The sequence below is a fragment of the Protopterus annectens genome, chromosome 1.part2, assembly GCF_019279795.1.
Source record: "Protopterus annectens isolate FY-2018-M chromosome 1.part2, PAN1.0, whole genome shotgun sequence".
Lineage (NCBI taxonomy): Eukaryota > Metazoa > Chordata > Ceratodontiformes > Protopteridae > Protopterus > Protopterus annectens.
Window position 1 is genome coordinate 1,197,854,752 of NC_056727.1, and position 19,814 is coordinate 1,197,874,565.

Below are 19,814 nucleotides of genomic sequence, written 5' to 3' on the forward strand. Positions count from 1 at the left end.
AGTGGTGAAGTGGAGATCTTGAAAGAGACTGCTGGGAGAAACAGCCTGAATAAGCAAGTCATTTAGATAGAGGAATATCTATACCATTCAAAGCCTGCAAAAAGCAATGGCAGGAGTGTGGCATTTGATGAATACCCTTGGTGAAGTACAAAGGCCAAAGGAAAAGCAGAGGCCAGAAAATGAGAGGAAGAAACAGAGAAACAAAATTTTCTTGAATAGAGGGTGTACAGGAATATGAAGATAGGCATCCTTGAGATCAGGAGAGACCAAGAAGGCCTTAGGAATAAGAAGAGGAAACAAACTCTGAAGAGACAGCATTCTAAAACAAGAGACCTATATGAAGGTGTTGAGTAGAGAAAGGTCTAGAACTGATCTCCAAGTTAACCTCCTTCTGGGGAACCAATAACATCCTGGAGTAAAACCCTTTATCATTCGGGTGGGTGGAACAGGCTGAATGGTGCACTGATCCAAAAGGGACTGCATAACCTCTGGAAAATGAGAAAGCTGGTCTGGAGGACCCTGCCGAATACCTGAAAAGAGGGGGAAGGGACTCCCAGAACATGAAATACCCAAGATGACTGATGGCACCCAAGAATCTGAGGTGATCTATTGCCAATTTGGGAAGGACAGAGAAAGGCAGAGGAATAAGGGGGATCTGGTCAAATTGGGGAGGAGGCAGAATGTCAGATGACAAGTCTGTTCTGAAAAGAAGGTTTCTGAGACACAGGAGTCCGAGTAGACTTAGGATGAATACAACTAGACTCCATCCTCCTTTGGAAGGCTCACAAGGCTGTCTATGGACAAAGGCAGATTTAGAAGGGTAATTCCTCTGAAATTTAGGAATAGGAGAGACAAAACATGCTTGAGTTCCTGCATATCTTTAACCTTATCCTGGAGAGACTTGAACAATTCAGTCGTAGCTGTCCCAAAAAATTGTTTATTATCCAGAGGAACATCCAAAAGCTTAACTTTAATGTCATCAGGCAAGACCCAAACGCAAAGCCAGGAAAAATGCCTCATCACAGAACTAAAGGCAGCACACCTTGGATGAGGCATCAGCAGCATCAAAGCTGCATTTTATGGAGTGACGAGCAGCCTGGAAAGTGAACCCAAGCAGGGAAAGAACTGAAGCTTTCCCCTCAGAATCAGGAAAATTAGACACAATCTGAGCTACTGAGAAGGGAGAGCTAAGACATACCTGGCCATATGGGTTTAATAATTAATAGCCCAAAAGGACAAGGTGGCAGCAGTGTACACTTTTTTTTTACCCAATCTTTCTATAGCTCTACTGCCCTTAACTGAAGGAAATAGCTTGGAGGAGGGCAAATGCTTAGAAGGCTTACCTATAGAGAATGAAACTACAGAAGAATCAGCCAAAGGACACACAAAAAGTCTTGCAGTCCTCAGGCACCTTGTAGAACGTTTTGGGGTTCTTCGGGTAGGAGGCTGAGAGTCTGGAGCTACACAGGCAGCATAAAAAGGTATCCAAAAGAGGAAGATCTGCAGACAGCTTAGGTGACTCCATTTATAAAAGCTCATAGTATCACTTATCACTTTTGGATGTCGGCATCCTTCAGATCTATCACGAACATGAAGGATTCTGGTAAAGGCAGGAATAGTGCCTGAAGAGTCAGCATGCTAAACTTCCTTATGGCTAAGAATATATTTAACCTTGACAGATCCATAACAAGTCTAGAAGGCCTGTCTTCTTAGAACTAGGAACAGTGTAAGATAAAATCCTGTCCTTTTTGCTAGTTTAGGTCCTTTTTCTATGGCAGCTGGTGCCAATAGTTGTTCTGGAACTGAACTGGCCAACCTAGGCCAGGTTATTCGACAAATCTCCATAAATGGTGAAATACTCTTGAATTCTATCTTGTATCCTGGCAGTTAGTTCCAAACCTCAGGCATCTGTGGTCAAGGCAAATACTATTCTTCGACAGCATTTTTTTCAAAGGCATTTTTCTGTCTAAACTGATCATCTAGATCACAGATTATGCATGGTTCCTATAAAATGGCCATTATTTTGTTGGAATATTCCTGCTGTAGTTATTAAAGCTGAAATGACACAATTCCTTTACCAATTGAATAGTCTTTCCCTTTTCCTCCAGCTTCTTAAATACTTCTTGGGATATATGTCTAAATGGGCGTTAATGATCTGGCCAAAAACATCCTCCAGCAACTAACTCTGTTTCTTTCCCACTGTGCTCAAGGCAGCTGTCCTGGAAGAAGAACTGATGGCATCACAGCCACATTTTATGGCAAAGTTGCTCACGCTTAGGAAGGTCTCACCAAAATGTATCAATCTATGTCTTAGGGTAACATCAGAAATGGTTTCTGACACCTCTTTAATTTGTTTAAGGATGTCACCTTGGTATTGCAACAGCTGCATCATAATTATTGGTTTGAAAGCCTACAGTGGCCAAAGTGTACACTTTCTTTCTAACTCTGTCAAATTCCCAGTGTTCCTTATCTGCTATTGGCTAGCTTCAATTGGGTCTGTTTGATAATATCAACACTGGGCCTAACAAAGCCAACTTGGCAATCATAGTTCACCATTGCTGTAAATGACTGTGGCAGAATCAAGGTAACAGAATTTAAAAATGTTTTTGCCCACACACACTGATCTCTTGGAGAACAGGCAAATAAGCTAATCCCCTTTAATCAAGTTGATGCAACCTCATTAATAACATTAACGATCAGTGTCTACAGCACCCCCCTCCACCTAAGCATTAGAGTTTAATTTATCAACTTTTATCATCTATCATGTGGTGATATAACTGTGCAAAAAATGACAGTGTGAAGCAAAATTAACTTTGGTAACACATAACAGATCTGTTTTGATCCTTTGATAGCAGAGAGAGAAATGACTTGCAGTCCCATATGTTGGATTTTTGTGTAAATACGTAGCTTTTCTCTTCTACCCAGGAAAATCTGTAGAGCTTTCTGGGTGCTGGACATTAAGAATATGTCTCTGACTTAAGCATTGTCAAAAGCATCTTTGAATGCTCAGAAAACAGGAGGGACAGCTGATTGCTTTGCTTCATCAATGCTCAGAAGTCCAACCTACCTTTTATGAGAGTTAGGCAGCTCTTCTTACCCCCCATAAAAATGTTCCAGGATTAAAAATGAGGGTCTTGCCAAAGGATGCATCCTCTGGAGGGGTGTCAGAGGTAGAGTAAAGGAGGTACTGATCATCTTCACTGATGTCACAGTTCACAATGATTAAGGTGAAGGGTACCTGTTCCTTTTGTTGAGGGCAATTCTCCTGAAATGTGTTCCAGTACACAGAGGTAAGGGAACAGCAGCTCTATACCAAGCTGCAGCATATTCTTCTATGAAGCAGCTGCAGTCAAACAAGGCTGGGGCAAGTGCCTGGGGAACATATACCTCAGCTACGTCTGTGTGGACAAACGGAAAACAAGATGGAAGTTACTCTGGCTTGAAAGCTTTATTTAAGACAGAAATAACTAGTGGTTGCCCTATAATGACTGCAACTTCAACAATGGACCAGTATCCAGCTGTGACAAAACTAAAATTTCAGTACAGGTATGGGAAGACAATGAAGTTATCACATCAGTGTTGGCCTTCAAAGGGGGATTGACACCTGAGGGACTGAGCAAGCGAGGCACTAGAGCGGAGTGCTGATGAAAAGGTAATTATAGGCAGCCAATATCTTCAGGCCTCACCCAGACTGACGAAGCCTCTGAGGTCTTGTGTAGCATGCCACGTCTTTGGCAACTACTCTTCTTGGCATTTCTATTTCCTGTAGTGCAAGGCTTTATAGTTTTTCAATCCGCTGGAAGAAGGCATTCCCATGAAAATAGTAGACAGAACAGGTATGGCTTAAATAAAGTAAAGAAACACTTGGCATTCCAGGAAGGCTATAAGAGCTTTATTCCTACAAAGCAAGCTTTTCTTTCTAAAATCTAAGCTTTTTTACAAAAGGAACCCAAGTGGTTCTATCCTGCTCTGAAAGTGAAAATCCTTTAATGGTATGTTTTAACCAAAAATGCACTTCTTGGTGATTTTTTTTTCAGTAATGTCATCAGTCTCAGAAAAATCTCCAAGAAATATAATCAAAAAATGAAAGCAAAGCAATCTACAATTTGCAACAAGACAAACACTAAACTATTAATAGAACTAAACTTTTTTTTCCAAAAGAGCATTCATCACTGTGGAAGTTGCCTGGATGAGATCAACAAACTAATTACTGAATCCCGAGATAAGGTAAAAAGATGTGAAAATGGTGTTGACTACTCTCCCTTTTGCAACCATTGCTCCAGGGTGAGGTTGTAGGACTGCAGCCTCGCATATTAGGGTTGCAAGGGGTCCTATAAAAATGCTGTTAATGTGTAACAGTAACCTTTGTTGTTTCCAATTTATAGTTCTGGGAAAAGGGAATTTCCACATGGGCAGATGTCTGCTTACAGTTAAACCCCCTTGTAAGATGAATTATACTGAGTGGTCCACTGTGATGGATATCACTAGACTGACTCATTCCTAGATTATGAAGAAACACATCTGCCTTCATCACAGCTCCAGGAAAGGGCAGGTCTGCAACTAAAGGAGTCTGCCAACACACTAATTTCCACTAGAGTGTGAATACCCAGATCTATGAGCAACTTTTAGACAATCATTACCTCTCTGCACAGGCAGTAAAAGCATGTACCACCTTATCTGCTCACACATTACATCATAGCCTAGATGTCTGACCAGAGAAGAAGAGCTGTGGTCATAACTCCTATTCCAAAGAACATAGTATGGGTAACACCACTCAGTTTGAGCAAATTTAAATTAAGGCTTATTTCACGTGCAAAGGCTCTTTATTTGCACTAGGAAGATTCCGTGTGGACTCCATAATATGCCAGTGATACTTCTATCATAGACTGCAAAAGGATCTGCTCAAGGAAGGGCAACAACCCAATAAAATTGGTAGACAGAACTCTTCACAACAGACCCCAGTGGCAGGTGTTCTGACAATAGCATAAGCTCAGTGAGGCTATGGTTAATCTGCAACCACTGGCACTTCAATGCCCACTGAAAGACCTTAATCTGTATGAGGGTGAAGGATCAATGAATACGGTGGTGGGTATGCAGCCCTAAATATGGCCCAGGTGACCGAGGTTTGAGGAGCAGCTCGGGCATCTAAGGAGCTGGCAAGTTGGGATGGGAATACCCATGAAATGGTGAGGGTGTTATCTAAGCTTTCCCTGCATGGAGGCATGGTCCACAGAGGGGAGTAGCTCCCAGATGTAACAAGTGAATGCGGGGGTGGGAGGATAACAAAGGGCAGGTCATAAATGAAAAAAAAAAAAAAAAAAAAAAAAAACAATGGAAGCAGTCAATGACACAATCCCACCAGGACACCCTTAGATTTTTTTGCCAGCCCTGGTCTTAGAAAGGAGATAGTCCTGAAGAATTAGGAGATGCTGGTAGACCCAGCAACAGAGCAGGGCACTAAGGTAGCTAGAATGAATGAAGCAGAAGGGAAAAATGAATATGGTAGTAGGTTACTACAATGCCCACAAAGAATAAACATGTAACAGTTCCACCACTTTCTGGACTGTCACTCAGGCTGCAAGAGCTATAACCTCCTAGGTCCTCATTGCAAGCAGCTCAACCCTTCTGAATGAAATTCTCTGAGCTGAGACAAGACAGACAAGGAAAATGCAGAGCACCTATTAAAACGGTCTACTGCTTTTCCTTTTCTCACAAGTATATTCTGACAGAAAAACACTAGTTCAATTTTTTGTGCTAAAAAGGGAAAGAAAAACAGAAACAGTATGCATTAATGTATCCCTACAAAGAACTTTTCCGCTCTTATTTTGTTTCACTGACACTTTCCTAAATCCTTAGTTTGAAAGGTCTAGGTGTCTTCTCTACATAAAAGCATACCTCCCAACTGTACAGATTTTCACAGAATGTCCAGATTTTTGCCTCATATTTTTGGTGTGTTCCTCCTAAAATCTGTACCTTTCTGGCAAATAGCTGAGTATTGAAGTCATTAAATAATGACAGATATTTAAGACTTCACATCCTTCAGAAAATTTAAAAGGCATAACATCTACACTAAGCAATCTATAGCATCCATTCAGATATGCAGTGAAAAACTGTTTGAAAGACAATTCATTGTCAGTATTTACTGAGGTAAATTAAAATTTGGAAATAATTACAACACTGGAATGAAATGGGCAGAAATTAAGAAACCCTCCATGTTCAACACCATTTGGAGAAAAATAGCAGATATAGAAGCATACAGCTGTTTATTGCTTAAGTTATTTGCAGAGCTTTTAACAGTAATACATTCATTCATTTTCCCATACCTTCTATATTCTAATCCAAAGTCCAGGGGAGCAGGTGTTTATCATGGCAAGCAACAGATGTAAGACATGCAGCTACTCCTTTATGGGATGCTAGTCCCTCACAGGATGCGTACCCAGCCACAGAGCAAACAAACCTACAGCCAGCTTGAAGAACTACCAATTTATTTATCAACAGATACTTAACATGAAGACGGAGTCTGGAGAACTGATCAATGAATGACTCAAGGGAATACAGGGAGGAAACGTAAGCTCCACAAAGAAGATGAGGCAGAAGTAGTTAACTTCTGTACCACTATGTTACTCTCAAGGAATACATTTGTTGGTAAGAAGGTACTTGATGGGTAATACTATAGATCTGCCATTCAATAAATGGCAACTCTTTGAATGCAGTCTTCCCATTTCCAACTCCCTGAAAACATAGTTCCCAGAATAATTTACATGATTTGGCTATCCTGTGAAATTGCAGCTGTGAAAGTCATTCTTCACCATTACAATGTGTTTCTGTTTTTCCCTTGACTGTGTGACTGTTGGATTAGTATATATAAGAAAGATGTGTGGAGGGCTTCAGATGATCCTACTCCCTATTCAAAAAATGTGTTCAACTGCACGTTGCCTGCAGATTTGGGATGGGTGTGTGTTTCAACAAGTCCATCCACTATGTTGTCAGTAGGTTTTGCTTTGACTTTTCATAACTTTTCATAGACTCAAGTAGCACAGTACCCATTTTGTCCTGCAGTAATAGATACTGATATTTGCTAAAAAAAAAATTGACAAATTTCTGTACGGAATAGTGGCACAAACATTAACCTAAGTATAACTATACCCAGAATCTTCAGCATTCCTGGGCATTAAAACAGCCAACTTAAGCTCCCCCCCCTACCACCAATTTTTTATTTTATATATTTTTGCCCAGTGTTAAAAGAGTGATTTCAAAATGCTGTGTCCCTTCCTTTGTGTGAGGTGACTCAGTGATATTTCTCCTCCTTGGGCAATAATTAACTTTGCTAACTTAAGTTCTTTTCTTATGGAGAGGAGCGTTTATTTTCTCTTTTCTGCAAACTCCTCTATACAGCATTTCCTGATATTAAGAATGACTGCTATTATTATTGACGTATTATGCTTCTGTGACTGCAGCAATGTCCACAGTTTTCTATTTAATCTCTGTAATCATTTTTGAGTTCTTTTCAATCTAAATGTGGACATCTGTAGACAAAACACACCATTTAACAATAATGTTAAACTTTATGACCCATATACTTTACACTATACTGTCTCTTAATTCTAAAGAGTTTCCCTCTGCATTGCTGGCAGTACAGAGGATTACAAGTCTGTTAATAAAGATTTAATATTAGTATTGCTCTTAATGACAGGACTTGCACAAGAGTTGAAGTGTGTTTATTAACTCACCTTTTTCCTATCAAGTAGGCTTCCAATACCGCTTCAGCTCTCCTAGGTTCCTAGGGTACATGATCAAGAACCTGAAAACGATGCGTGGATTCATTAGAAAGGGATTATGATAAAAGTTTAAGACAGGTATATGTTATGTCAGGATGACTGTGTGTTTTTAGTATTTAACTGTTCTTTGTTGCCATGTGACTTGAATGATTTTATATTTACATGGCTTGGATTATTCATTATGTAACTCTGAAGAAGTCTCATTTCATTTGGGAGACAAAAGCACTTAGATGTGTTGGAATAAAAATGTGTGTGTGTGTACGTATAATTTTCCCCCCAGATATGTATTTTATCGACACACACTGTTACTACCAGTTTTGTCGACTTAAATGGATACACTTGTCAGGTTTATTCACAGAACGAGACATCTTCAAGGTAAAGTCTCTACATGCTGAGAGCAGCAAACCTTGTGACAGGCCATCTAAGTTACAGTGGTGTCTACCTTTGATCTGCAGGCTACATAAAGGCTGTTCCCTGGAACTTGATTATGGACAGGAATGCAGCACATCGGCAGTACTTTAAGGCTCTGTGGGCAGCAGAACCACATAATGATTAACCTTCAGAAGAAACTCAATGATTTTTCTAACACCTTTATTGAATTATAACTTAAAACACTGGCAAACAAACTTTTATATAAAAGAAAACAAACCATATTAACATTCACAATTACAAACAGTATATATCACATTATTATTTTGTACAAGTATCATCAACCCAACATTACATAATTTGCTCAGTTCCAGTCTTCCCTTAAACCTCACTCCCTCTCCAAAGTACTATTTTGCATGTACAATTCCCCCAGCTTCCATTTTTTCTATGTAATTTGCTCCTACCCTTTCTACAGATCCCACTTCCAATTCTTTTATCTCTGTTACAATATTCACTACTTCAAATAGAGTTGGTTTAGCCTCCGATTTCCATTTTCTAGTAATTGCTTTTTGGCAGCCATCAAAATTAAACTTAACAAGTCCTTATTATGTCTAGGCAATTCAGATCCTGTACCCTAGCTCAAAAAATTAATTTCCTTAGTTACACCCATTTGCTAACCCAATATTTCTGACAGAGTACTCTGTATGGAATTTTTTTAAGTCTGCCATCTGATTACATGTGCCCTTCCTTTGCTTTCTTGTGAATTGTTTATCCAATCACTTTTCCCAATTATTTCTAAACTCCTCTGATTGATTCACATGTGCACTCCCATTGCTTTCTTGCGAACAACAGGTTATCCAATCTCTCTTTCCAATCCTTTCTAACCTCCTCCGACTGATTCCTATAGTTATCGGACAATATCTGATATGCCCTATTTATTATCCCTTTTTTAACAGGGAATCTGTTCTGAATTCAATTAAAAATTCTTCCAGGGCAGGTCTTTCACTTAGGAGTCCTCTATCTCTTTCTCTTTGCTTATATTCCGACATCAATCTTTAATAGGGAAGGCAGTCTCCAGCCTTTAGTCCAAATATCTTCTTGGCTTCTTCCCATTCTATTACTTTTTCCTCTCTAGTTATTTGCTCCCAATACCTTGGTAACTTTACCAGTTTTCTCCAGTAAATCCCAGCTCCCTCTTTCGTATCTTCTGTGCCCCTAATTGTAGTCATCCATATCCGCAGAATCTCCATTTCCCCCATTTTGATTAATCTCAACAATGTTTGGAAGAATCTGTTAAGCCGAGTGGTCTGTGACATGCTAAATGTGGAGGATATACGTAAATGTGGAATTCCCCAGAAAAGAAGCAGCACTGCATCAACTGTGCAAAAACATGCACTTTAGTGACAGCATGGGTGTGCAAAAGCATGCATTTGCAAAGGCCTAGAGTAGTAGGCGCTGTGTCACACTTTCTGGACAACAGCAGTGTTCAGAAAAATCAAAAAATATCTTAACCACCAACTGGTGATGTCTGTGAGCCCCACCTCTCCTAATGTCTCAGCATGTGGGAGGTCAAGAGTACAAATGGACTGACAGGTTATTGGGATATGATGGCCATGAAAAGTACCCAGGGTCAGAAATTAAGTATAAAAACATCATAAGAATAAGGCAAGACCTTGACTGCACACACAAAGCCATCACTCACAATTTGCAATGACTTATACCTAATCAGACAGAATACATAACTTGTTTACTGAGGTTTGTATCTGATGCTGAAGGTTCCTCATGTTCACCTCAAGGGAAACATATTGTCCTTGCTGCAGAAAGGACAATGAGGCCTTGCTTAGTAGCTCCAACCCTAGTCTCATCTCTCTGGGCAGTTTCTACCACACCAGAAAAGGTATCACAGTAAGCAGATGGGATGGCATGCTAAACCAACATGAAGTGGGACACTCAATGCCTTGCATGGCTAAGGGTGAAAAATGATAGCCTCCATTGCTGATTAAACGCTGCATAAGGCAAAAGAAATGCCAAGAAGAGGATGCAGAAGAAAGGGGATGGAGGGTGCTAAATGACTTCATTTCTGAGGACTGCACACAGTCCTAAGAGTACCAGAAATCGGTGAAAGGGAGGTACAGCATAAAGAGTAAGGAAATTATGGCTTTGGTTGTAGATAACCTAAGCATACTTCTCAAACTGTTAGAGCAAGAAATCTGGACAAAGGCACAAATAATTTGGGGACAAATGCCTAAAAATAGGGACACTTTTTAAATATTGCTCTTAGAAACTTAGCAAGTGGATAGAAAAACAGGTTATGCATTAGCATTAATTTTCTGAATGATATGAAGTCTGAAACTCAAACACCTGCCATTATTTTCTAACTTCAGTCCTCAATGATTTGCCCATAATTTGCCAGAAAAAACACAATTTTATGAGAAACAGACCAAAAATATGAGTAAAAAATCTGGACATTCTGTGAAAATCTACACAATTGAGAGGGGTGAACATAAGCATTTCTCACAAATTCTAAGAACATCACTTACTTGAACTTCCAGTATATTCCACAATATGCAGTACAAGGATGTGCCTGAATGCAGTGGAAGCATTACACATTGCTGCTGAAAAAATAAATGACATGAAGCTGAAGATAAACTATGAGAAAAAGTACAGTTGTGTACACCTACCATAAATGTAGATGTTCGAGTGTCTTCACTGTTGCAGTCATAACTGTAGGGTGCTCCTGCCGGCAGGCAGCCCGAGGTCGGCCAGAATCCCAAAGTCTGGGTCCGGCGTCGGCTGTATAAGCTAGTATCCTGACGTCAGTACGCCTTGGTACATAGCCCTCAGCCGACGCCATCTTCTCCAGCCTTTCTTGCCCTAGATGTCAGAAGTCCCCAACAAATCAAAAATGAATCCAACAAGGAAACACAAATACACCACAAATAAGAGAAAAAGAGGGATAGGAGGGAGGAACCCGACTGCAACAGTGAAGACACTCGAACATCTACATTTATGGTAGGTGTACACAACTGTACTATGTTCTTCGTGTTTCACTGTTGCAGTCATAACTGTAGGGTGGAATCCCAAAGCAGTGTAGAGGGGAGGAGGCTTTAGACAGAAGAAGGGGAGGCAAGAATACCCTGCAAGACAGCAGAGGTAAAGCCTGCCCTAGACTTAGAAAACAAGGGGAGATTGTAGTGCTTGGAAAAAGTATGCACAGAACTCCAAGTGGCAGCTTCCAAGATATCCCTGGTAGGGACTCCTCTGAGGAAAGCTGTAGAAGTAGCAGCTGCTCTAGTAGAATGACTTCTAATGGTCCCTGGAAACTGTTTCCCATTATGAGTGTAACAAAATCTGATTCCATAAGCAATCCATTTGGAAATAGTTTGTTTAGAAATAGGTTTTCCAAGAGAACTGGAGGCAAAGGAAACAAACAATTGGTTAGACTTTCTGAAATCTTTAGTCTTGTCCAAGTAAAATCGTAACTGTCTGTGCACATCCAATGAATGCAAAATCCTTTCCCCTTTATTTTGAGGATTTGGAAAGAAAGTAGGAAGGTGAATTGTCTGATTTAAAGCCACTTTCGAAATCACCTTAGGCATGAAAGTAGGATTGGTCCTCAAGGATACTCTGTCCTGATGGAAAATAAGGTATGGTTCCACAGCCATGAGAGCTTGCAACTCTGACACCCTTCTGGCAGAGGTCAATGCTAACAAAAGAACAGTCTTCCAGGATAGAAACTTAATATCTGAAGATGCAGCAGGCTCAAAAGGAGGCAAAGTAAGTTTTTCTAAAACATAATTAAGATCCCAGGCAGGGACAGGGGTCCTTGGAGGCCGCAAATTTTTAGCCCCTCTCAAGAACTGCTTCACCAAAGGATGAGAAAAACAGGAGGATCAGAACTGTAATGCGCAGAGATAGCAGAAGCATGTATCTTAATGGAAGAAAAGGAAAGTCCTTTAGATAAAAGTTCCGAAAGGTAAAGCAAAATAGAGGAGAGATCAGGAACCTGAGGATCAGAGCCTCGATCCTGCATCCAAATAGAAAACCTCTTCCATTTAGAGGCATAGGATTTCCTAGTGCTAGGCCGCCTAGCTTCCAAAAGAACATCCAAAACTTGTTTGGGAAGACTAGAGGAAATCAAATTCCTTTGAAGAGCCAAGCTGCCAGGCAAAGGGTCTTGAGATTGGAATGTAGTAACTGACCCTGATGCTGGGACAGAAGCGAAGGGTTCAGTGGGAGAATCCAAGGAGGCCCCGAGAACAGGAGCTTTAAGGTTGGATACCAAAACTGTCGAGGCCAATTTGGAGCAATCAAGATGAGGAACTTGGGCTTGTCCTGTTTTATCTTCAGTAGTACCCGAGACAGTAGAGGAAGAGGAGGGAAGGCATATGCTGAAAGGCTTCTCCAGCTGAAGGACAGGGCATCCACTCTCCATACTGTTTTGTGGAAGGACCTGGTGCAAAAGCGAGGCAGCTGATGATTGAGATGGGATGCAAACAGATCTATCTGGGGACATCCCCAAACTGCAGTAATCCTGTTGAACAAGTTGGTGTCTAGCATCCATTCGTGAGGATCTGTAATGTTTCTGCTCAGGCTGTCTGCTAAGAGATTCTGTTTCCCTGGAATAAATTGAGCCTGGAGATGCAGATTCAAATTTAGAGCTGTGTCCCATAGCCCCATAGCTAGTCTGCAAAGGGGGTATGAATGAGAACCCCCCTGCTTGTTGATGTACCACATGACCGTGGTGTTGTCTGTGCGAATTAGCAGATGCCCTGGTTGTAAAAGGTTTTTGAAAGCTAAAAGGGCAATTTGAACTGCCAACATTTCCTTCAGATTGATGTGCCAGTGAAGATGGTCCTTTGTCCAGGTTCCCTGCTGGCAATTGTCTAGAAAGTGTGCTCCCCAAGCATAATCCGAGGCGTCCGTGGTTAGGATTTGAGTAGGTTGAGGGAGACGAAAAGGTTTTCCTTCGTTTAAAGTGCAAGCCCTGGACCACCAGAGGAACTCCTTCTGGAGGCAGGGGATCAGAGGAATCAGAATATCCAGATCGTGGTAATGCTGTGACCATACACTTTTCAGATACCATTGAAGCTTTCTCATGTGAAGCCTTGCATTTGGAATCAACAGTATGCAGGAAGCCATGTAGCCCAGAGCCTGCAGGAATTTCCTTGCAGTGAGCTGAGATAGAGTTGCCAAGGTGTTGAAAGTAGAAGCCAGCTGAGTTTGTTTTTCTGGAGTGAGGAAGGCCCTTTGTAAGGTTGTATTTAAGAGGGCTCTCAAGAATTCCATTTGTTGAGAAGGGATGAAATGTGACTTTTTTATGTTCACTGAGAATCCCAGTAGTAGGAGAAGACGTTGAACAAAGTCCAGATGTTGAAGCAGAAGATCTTTGCTGTCTGCCTGAATAAGGCAGTCGTCCAAATAGGGGTAAATCTGGATCCCCTGAAGTCTGCAGTAAGCCACTACTGGTGCCAGGCACTTGGTGAAGACTCTGGGTGCAGTAAATAAACCAAAGGGCAGAACAGAGAATTGAAAGTGCCTCAAACCTGCCTTGAATCTGAGGAATTTCCTGCGTTCTTGCCTGATAGGGATATGCAAATAGGCTTCCTTTAAGTCCAATGTCACCATCCAGGCGTCCTGAGAGAGCATTGGAATTAGCTGTTGCAGAGTAAGCATCTTGAACTTTGGAATTTCCAAAAAGGTGTTTAACACAGAAAGGTCCAGAATAGGTCTCCATGAGTTTTGTTTTCTGGGAACCAGAAACAGCCTTGAATAAAACCCTTTTTCCCATTTCCGAGAGTGGAACAGGCTCTACGGCTCTCATGGCCAGAAGAGCATCCACTTGAGTTAAGGCCTCTGACCATTAAAGTTTTGGCAGATCTGGCCAACCGTGAGTCCTTGGCAAAGTGTGAAAGTGGAACTTGTAACCTTTTAAAATCACGTCCAATACCCATCTGTCCTGGGTAATACGAGTCCAATTTCTGTAAAAAAGAGACAGTTTTCCTCAGAGAGGGGCGTCCAGGTGAAGGGGTCCTGAAGCCCAACCGAGAGAGTCATTGAGTTTGCTTTCTTCGAGATTGGGATCTGTCTTCTCCCCTTCTAGGTGAAGAAGCAGTCCATTGTCTAGATCTGTAAGAGGTCTGGCCTTGACCACGACCTCTGGAGCGTCTATATCTTCCCCGTTGAGGCCTGTCAGACGTGGGAAAGGACCAATTTTAGAGGGCAAATTCCTGGAAAATCTTTTACAGTCTGCATGGATTTTGCCTTTTCTTCCATCTTTTTAATAACTTCCTCAGCCTTAGAACCAAAAAGAACATCTTGTTGAACAGGGGCATCTAATAACTTAGCCTTAACCTGTTCAGGTAAACTTTGTTCACGAAGCCAGGCATGTCTCCTAATCACAGTACCAGAGGCAGCAGCCCTGCAAGAAGCATCCAAAGCATCAAAACCACAATATAAGCTATGCTTGTTAACCTGTTCAGTAGCATGCAAAACATCCTGAAGTTCCTTATCCTCTGCACAAGCAGGAAGGGAAGCAAGCTTTTGCTTTAAAACAGACAAAAGAAATTGCTGATATTTAAACATATGAAACTGGCAATTTAAAGCCCTTACAGACAGGGTAGCAGAAGTATATACCTTTTTACCCCACCTGTCTAAAGCACAAGAATCCTTCTCAGAGGGAATAGGATTTTTAGAAGTAGCAACCTTAGCAGCCTTAGAACCCTGAGAAATAGTTTCAGGATCTGCAGAAGGGTTTTTAAATAAAAATAAATTTGAGTCAGGAACCCTATAAATCTATCAGGCTTAGAAGGAGCAGGAGGCATGGAATCAGGATTCAAATTAGCCTCAGAAAAAGCATCATCTACAATGTCCAAGACAGGAGGGATAGCTAAAGGCCTATGCTGAGGAAGAAGAAGAAATTCTCTAAGCCTCTTTTTGGAAGCAGAATATTCCTGTCCTTCCCAATGAAAATGTTCCCTCATCTCATGCAAGGTTTCTCCAAAAGAAAAATCCTCAGGCGGAGAGGCCGAGGGCAAAGAATCCTCAGCATCCAAATCCTCATAAGGGGGAAAGGAATAGTCCTGATCAGAGGAAGAAACAGAAGATACAGAAGCCTGGTCAGAGGAATCCAGAGTAACATCCTGTCGAGGCCTTTTCTCAGGAGGGGGGTGAGAACCCCTAATCATTGTAAGCAAATCTTCAGCCATCCTCAATAATTGTTTTTGTGTCTTGGGAGTGGATTCAGAAGCAGCTTGAGCTGAAACTTTAGACTTAGTAGGAGTCTTTGTCTTTGCCTTTGCCTTTGAAATAGTGATATGAGTAGGCCTGAAAACCCCCTCAGAAGCCGGTACCTGCACAGCGGTTCCGGACCCATCTGAAGGAGCGACGTCCGAAGGTCCTGCAGCAGTTAAAATAGTGGGCCTTGATGGCTCCCCATGGGAGTCCGTATCGCCAGCGGTTCAGAAGTGGCGGACGACAGGGGCTGCAAAAGCGCCTCACTGACGACAGCCGAACCGGACGCTGGCTCCAGCTGCAATGAGTCCTGTTTGGACCTCGGAGGCCTGTCTTTGTCTTTGCGCTTCTTTTGAACTCCGGTAGTGTCCGACGACATTCTGTAATTGAAGCGCCTGCCAAAATAATTTAAAGCCCAATCGTACTGGCTAAGCTTGATAGTACGAGAGTTAAACCTGGCACAGAACCGACAACAAGAAACGTCGTGGTCAGGGCCTAAGCAAGGTAGACAGTAAGAGTGGAAATCTTTATGAGGTATTTGTTTCACACGCTATACAATTATTAACTTTTTCTGACATCGGAGGAACAAGAAAAAGATTCCCCAATGGGGTACTTAGCTTTGAGAAGAGAAGTAAGAACTTCGGACCGACAACAACCAAATACGCTGTTCGAAAATCGCCAACCAACGTTTTGCGAGCTGCTTTCCACCGCACGGCAAGAAAGACTGGAGAAGATGGCGTCGGCTGAGGGCTATGTACCAAGGCGTACTGACGTCAGGATACTAGCTTATACAGCCGACGCCGGACCCAGACTTTGGGATTCTGGCCGACCTCGGGCTGCCTGCCGGCAGGAGCACCCTACAGTTATGACTGCAACAGTGAAACACTAAGAACATCAACTGTCTGGGTCTTCAGTGTTTCTGTTCCTGTGTTTTGAAGCTGTGACAAAAGGAGCAACAGCCTGGCAGAAAGATCTCTGTAGGCAGACAAGGATTCACATCTCTACTCATAGTCTCAATTAGCTTCTGCATGACTGAAAGGACATCAGCAGCTTTTTGAATGTGGCTAAGAATGAACTGGTTGAATGTATAAGGCTACCAAAACATTATTTTGGGTACAAACTGTACAGCCAGTAGGGTATGCACATCCCTGTGACCTAGCAGTAAAAGCTATCAGAATGCTTATTCTTCTTAAAGAAAGAAATGTACTGTTGTACAGAAGAGGAAAAGTGATAGTTTAGGCACACACAGTCTGTGTAAGAAGTGATAAACAAGAAAAGAACTGCAGATTGAGTTGGGAACACTTGATTATTCTCATGCCTCATATGGCTTAAGACTAAAACAGTCTCTTAACGCATGAGCTCAGACCAAAGTGTCAATAGTAGTAATAATAACTATATATTGGTTAACAGGCTCCTGAAGCTTCTAAATTTCATTGTATAATAATGACCTCCAACATTTTAGAATTTCTGTTGTAGGTCTTTCGGCTTTTCCCGGTTAGGGGTCACCACAGTGGAACCACTAATGATTGGCAGTAGATTTTCACGAACGCCAAGGTGCCAGCTCGACGTCCAACCTAGGCACGCCCATTTACGCATGTCTTTCGAACGCCCATCCAACCGCAGGGAGAACATGCAGACCCCACACAGAAGGCACTCCCCGTATTTCAGTCGAGAATCGAACAGGAAAACCTCTTGTTGTGAGACAACAACGCTACCGCTGTACCACATGTTTATTTACTATCAGAGCCCGCACAATAAATGCGATAAGACAACATGCAGTGCATAAATTTCCAATTTAAGAACTTTGCCATGTACATATTGGACTGGACTGAAAATTCTGAAATTGATGGGGCTGCTATAGCAATCAGATTTGGCTTGACAGCACTGCAGGATGATGATGATGCTCCTCTACTATTGAACATTTTTACTCAATGAACTTAAAATGCAACGAAATATGAAACAGACTGAACAGATGCACCAGCTGTTACCTTCAACATAGAGAGGTCCAGGTCCTTGTGCAGCACATTATCAACAGACTTGCCGCTGTTAATCTCCTTCAGAAGTTTGAGTGCTCGAACACACTCATTTGCACGTTGATGAACCTGGAAAAAAGAGCAGGAAATTCATTAAAACAAATAACCGTAAAGAACTAACTGCAGTTTATGTAGCAGTACCATACACAAAGTTCCACTTCCTCACTTCTCTTAATTTCTTTAACTAAGCCTCGTTATCTTTCCCCCTTCTTTCAGCAATATGCCTCCAATACAGAAAGGACTCTAAAAGCAGAACCAAGGACAAGAAAAGTGCCAATCAACACTCTGACAGTCATATATATTATACAGTTTAGACCTACTTTACCAATGAGACTGTAATTCCAGGCTAATAATGTAGTCCACTTCTGCTTTAGTCATCGGCACAACCCATAACAAAATATACATTTTTAAGCAGAGTGTATGTCTAGGTTCAGTACAGGTTAATACTACGTGGTGCAATATTAACATTTTAGAAACTTGGCAGCATGATGGGAAACTGAAAATTTACCCAGGAATGTCCACTGTACTACTAATGGACAGATGCAGCTCCTAAATTCTTTATCCCATGCATGGATCCCCTCAAATTATCTACAGTATGATTCCTGTTATTCTCATTACGGGTAATATATAATTATCGACCAGGGGATGGGTAAGCCAATCTATAACCAAAGATGATAGGTTAACTGGAGCATAAAAAGGGAAATTGGCTAGGCTTAAAATTGTCCACAAAGGCAGCTAGCCTAATACTTACCTATGAAGGACCACCACTTGGTAATGCTGCTTCACACTGCCATGGTGTGGAATCTGACCTTGACTTTTGGTCACTGCCTTTTTTACAGGCATTCCTGTTTCTTCCAGCTCCCAGAGGCAAACTATGTGATTGATTACTGCAAACTACTGCCTTTCTAAATATAGTGCACATGAGCAATTTCAAAGTGTTCTTCTAGAAACAATGCCTTGCCATTTTAGTTTACTTTGATTAATATTATGAACTGATCTAACTTTAAGGACTGTTGTATACTACTCGTGCAAAACAAATAATACATAGTGACCAGAGGATAAACTAATCTGTGCATAAAGTGGTATTCTGAGGAAAGGCCCTGAATATAGATTTACTCAATGCCAAAAAATGCATACTATCCTTTGGAATGATGGGTACCCCTGAAAGCTCCTACAATGATAATCCACCCATAAGAGTGGACCCAGTAGTCAGTGATTTGGGAACATATGTAAACAGTAATCTGGCCTTTTCACCACCATGTGTATACAGTAGCAAGGAAATAATTCTATATTGCCAAACTTATAAGCAAGGGTACGGCATCTAGGTCCAAGGATGTCATTGTTTCACTGTACCCATCCCTTATCAGACCAATCACTGAATACAATGCCACCTTTGGTATGTACCTGATTAGGCATATGCAATAACAGGAGTGTGCACAGATTTCTCACAAAAAGAATACATGGCCTAAATAGCATGCCCTACATGGGGTGACTTGAAGACCTATCCCTTTACTCTGTCTCCTATAGATTTCTGACAGGCAATCTATGCCTGGTCTACAAAGCAAGCTCTGATCTCACTGATGGATCTTTTACACATCTGTAATCAATATAACATAACAATTACCCAATCTAGGGACCTAAATACCATCTGCAACATAAAAAAGAAAAGCTGGAGGGACAGGTATGTGTGTCTCAGAGATTACCTCTTCTCTGGAACAGGCCTTCCATCCATGTGGAGCAGAATTCTTCCATAATCCAATTCAAGTATAACTTGGACCAGTGGATCGGAAATTGGAAATGCACCCCCTCATCTAGCACTTATGTCTCTATTAGAGACAGGAAGCCTATAAATTATGGTTGACCATCCATGCCCAAGTCTAAATGTACCCCTTAAAGTAACACTAGGAAAAGAAAACTTGCAAGATACACATTTGGGAACCATGGCTAAAAAGGACCCTGGGATTGTTAGCCTAATAATCACCTATGGACCTAAATAACCCACTTATGAAAAATATCACAGACTGCAGAAATTCTACATTTTACTGTCTATATCCTAAATGTTATGCTATTAAACATAGTGTATATGTCTGCATATCTGTTGCTGGAAATGATATAACAACATGATAGTAGGTGGTGTACAAATCTAGCAGCAATCTTGCGGCTCTATCCAGCATCCATAGACCAAAATTATCTGAGTTTATAATGAGGAAAACCTTGCCAAAACCAGAACTGGCCTAAAACCTTCCAAAACACATTATGGAACTCCATTTCTTACATCTCTCTGTCTCTTTCTACCTTTCCATCCATCTATCTATCTGTCTATCCACCAATCAATCAATCCTTTGTTGATCAGGTTAGCCTCAACTAAGCCAGTGGCCTCTTTTCAGGGGATACACAAAAT

General features: G+C 41.4%; 1 protein-coding gene across 7 annotated transcripts in view; it reads right to left on the minus strand.

Annotated features, from left to right (window-relative positions):
• Positions 1-19,814, minus strand: part of PAFAH2 (platelet activating factor acetylhydrolase 2) — a 1,159,086-nt gene that overhangs the window by 383,124 nt on the left and 756,148 nt on the right. For all 7 annotated transcript variants that reach the window (XM_044060057.1, XM_044060056.1, XM_044060053.1 and 4 more), the window contains one exon: positions 17,369-17,482. In XM_044060057.1, coding sequence (XP_043915992.1) covers positions 17,369-17,482 — 114 coding nt within the window. The remainder of the gene's footprint in view (positions 1-17,368; positions 17,483-19,814) is intronic.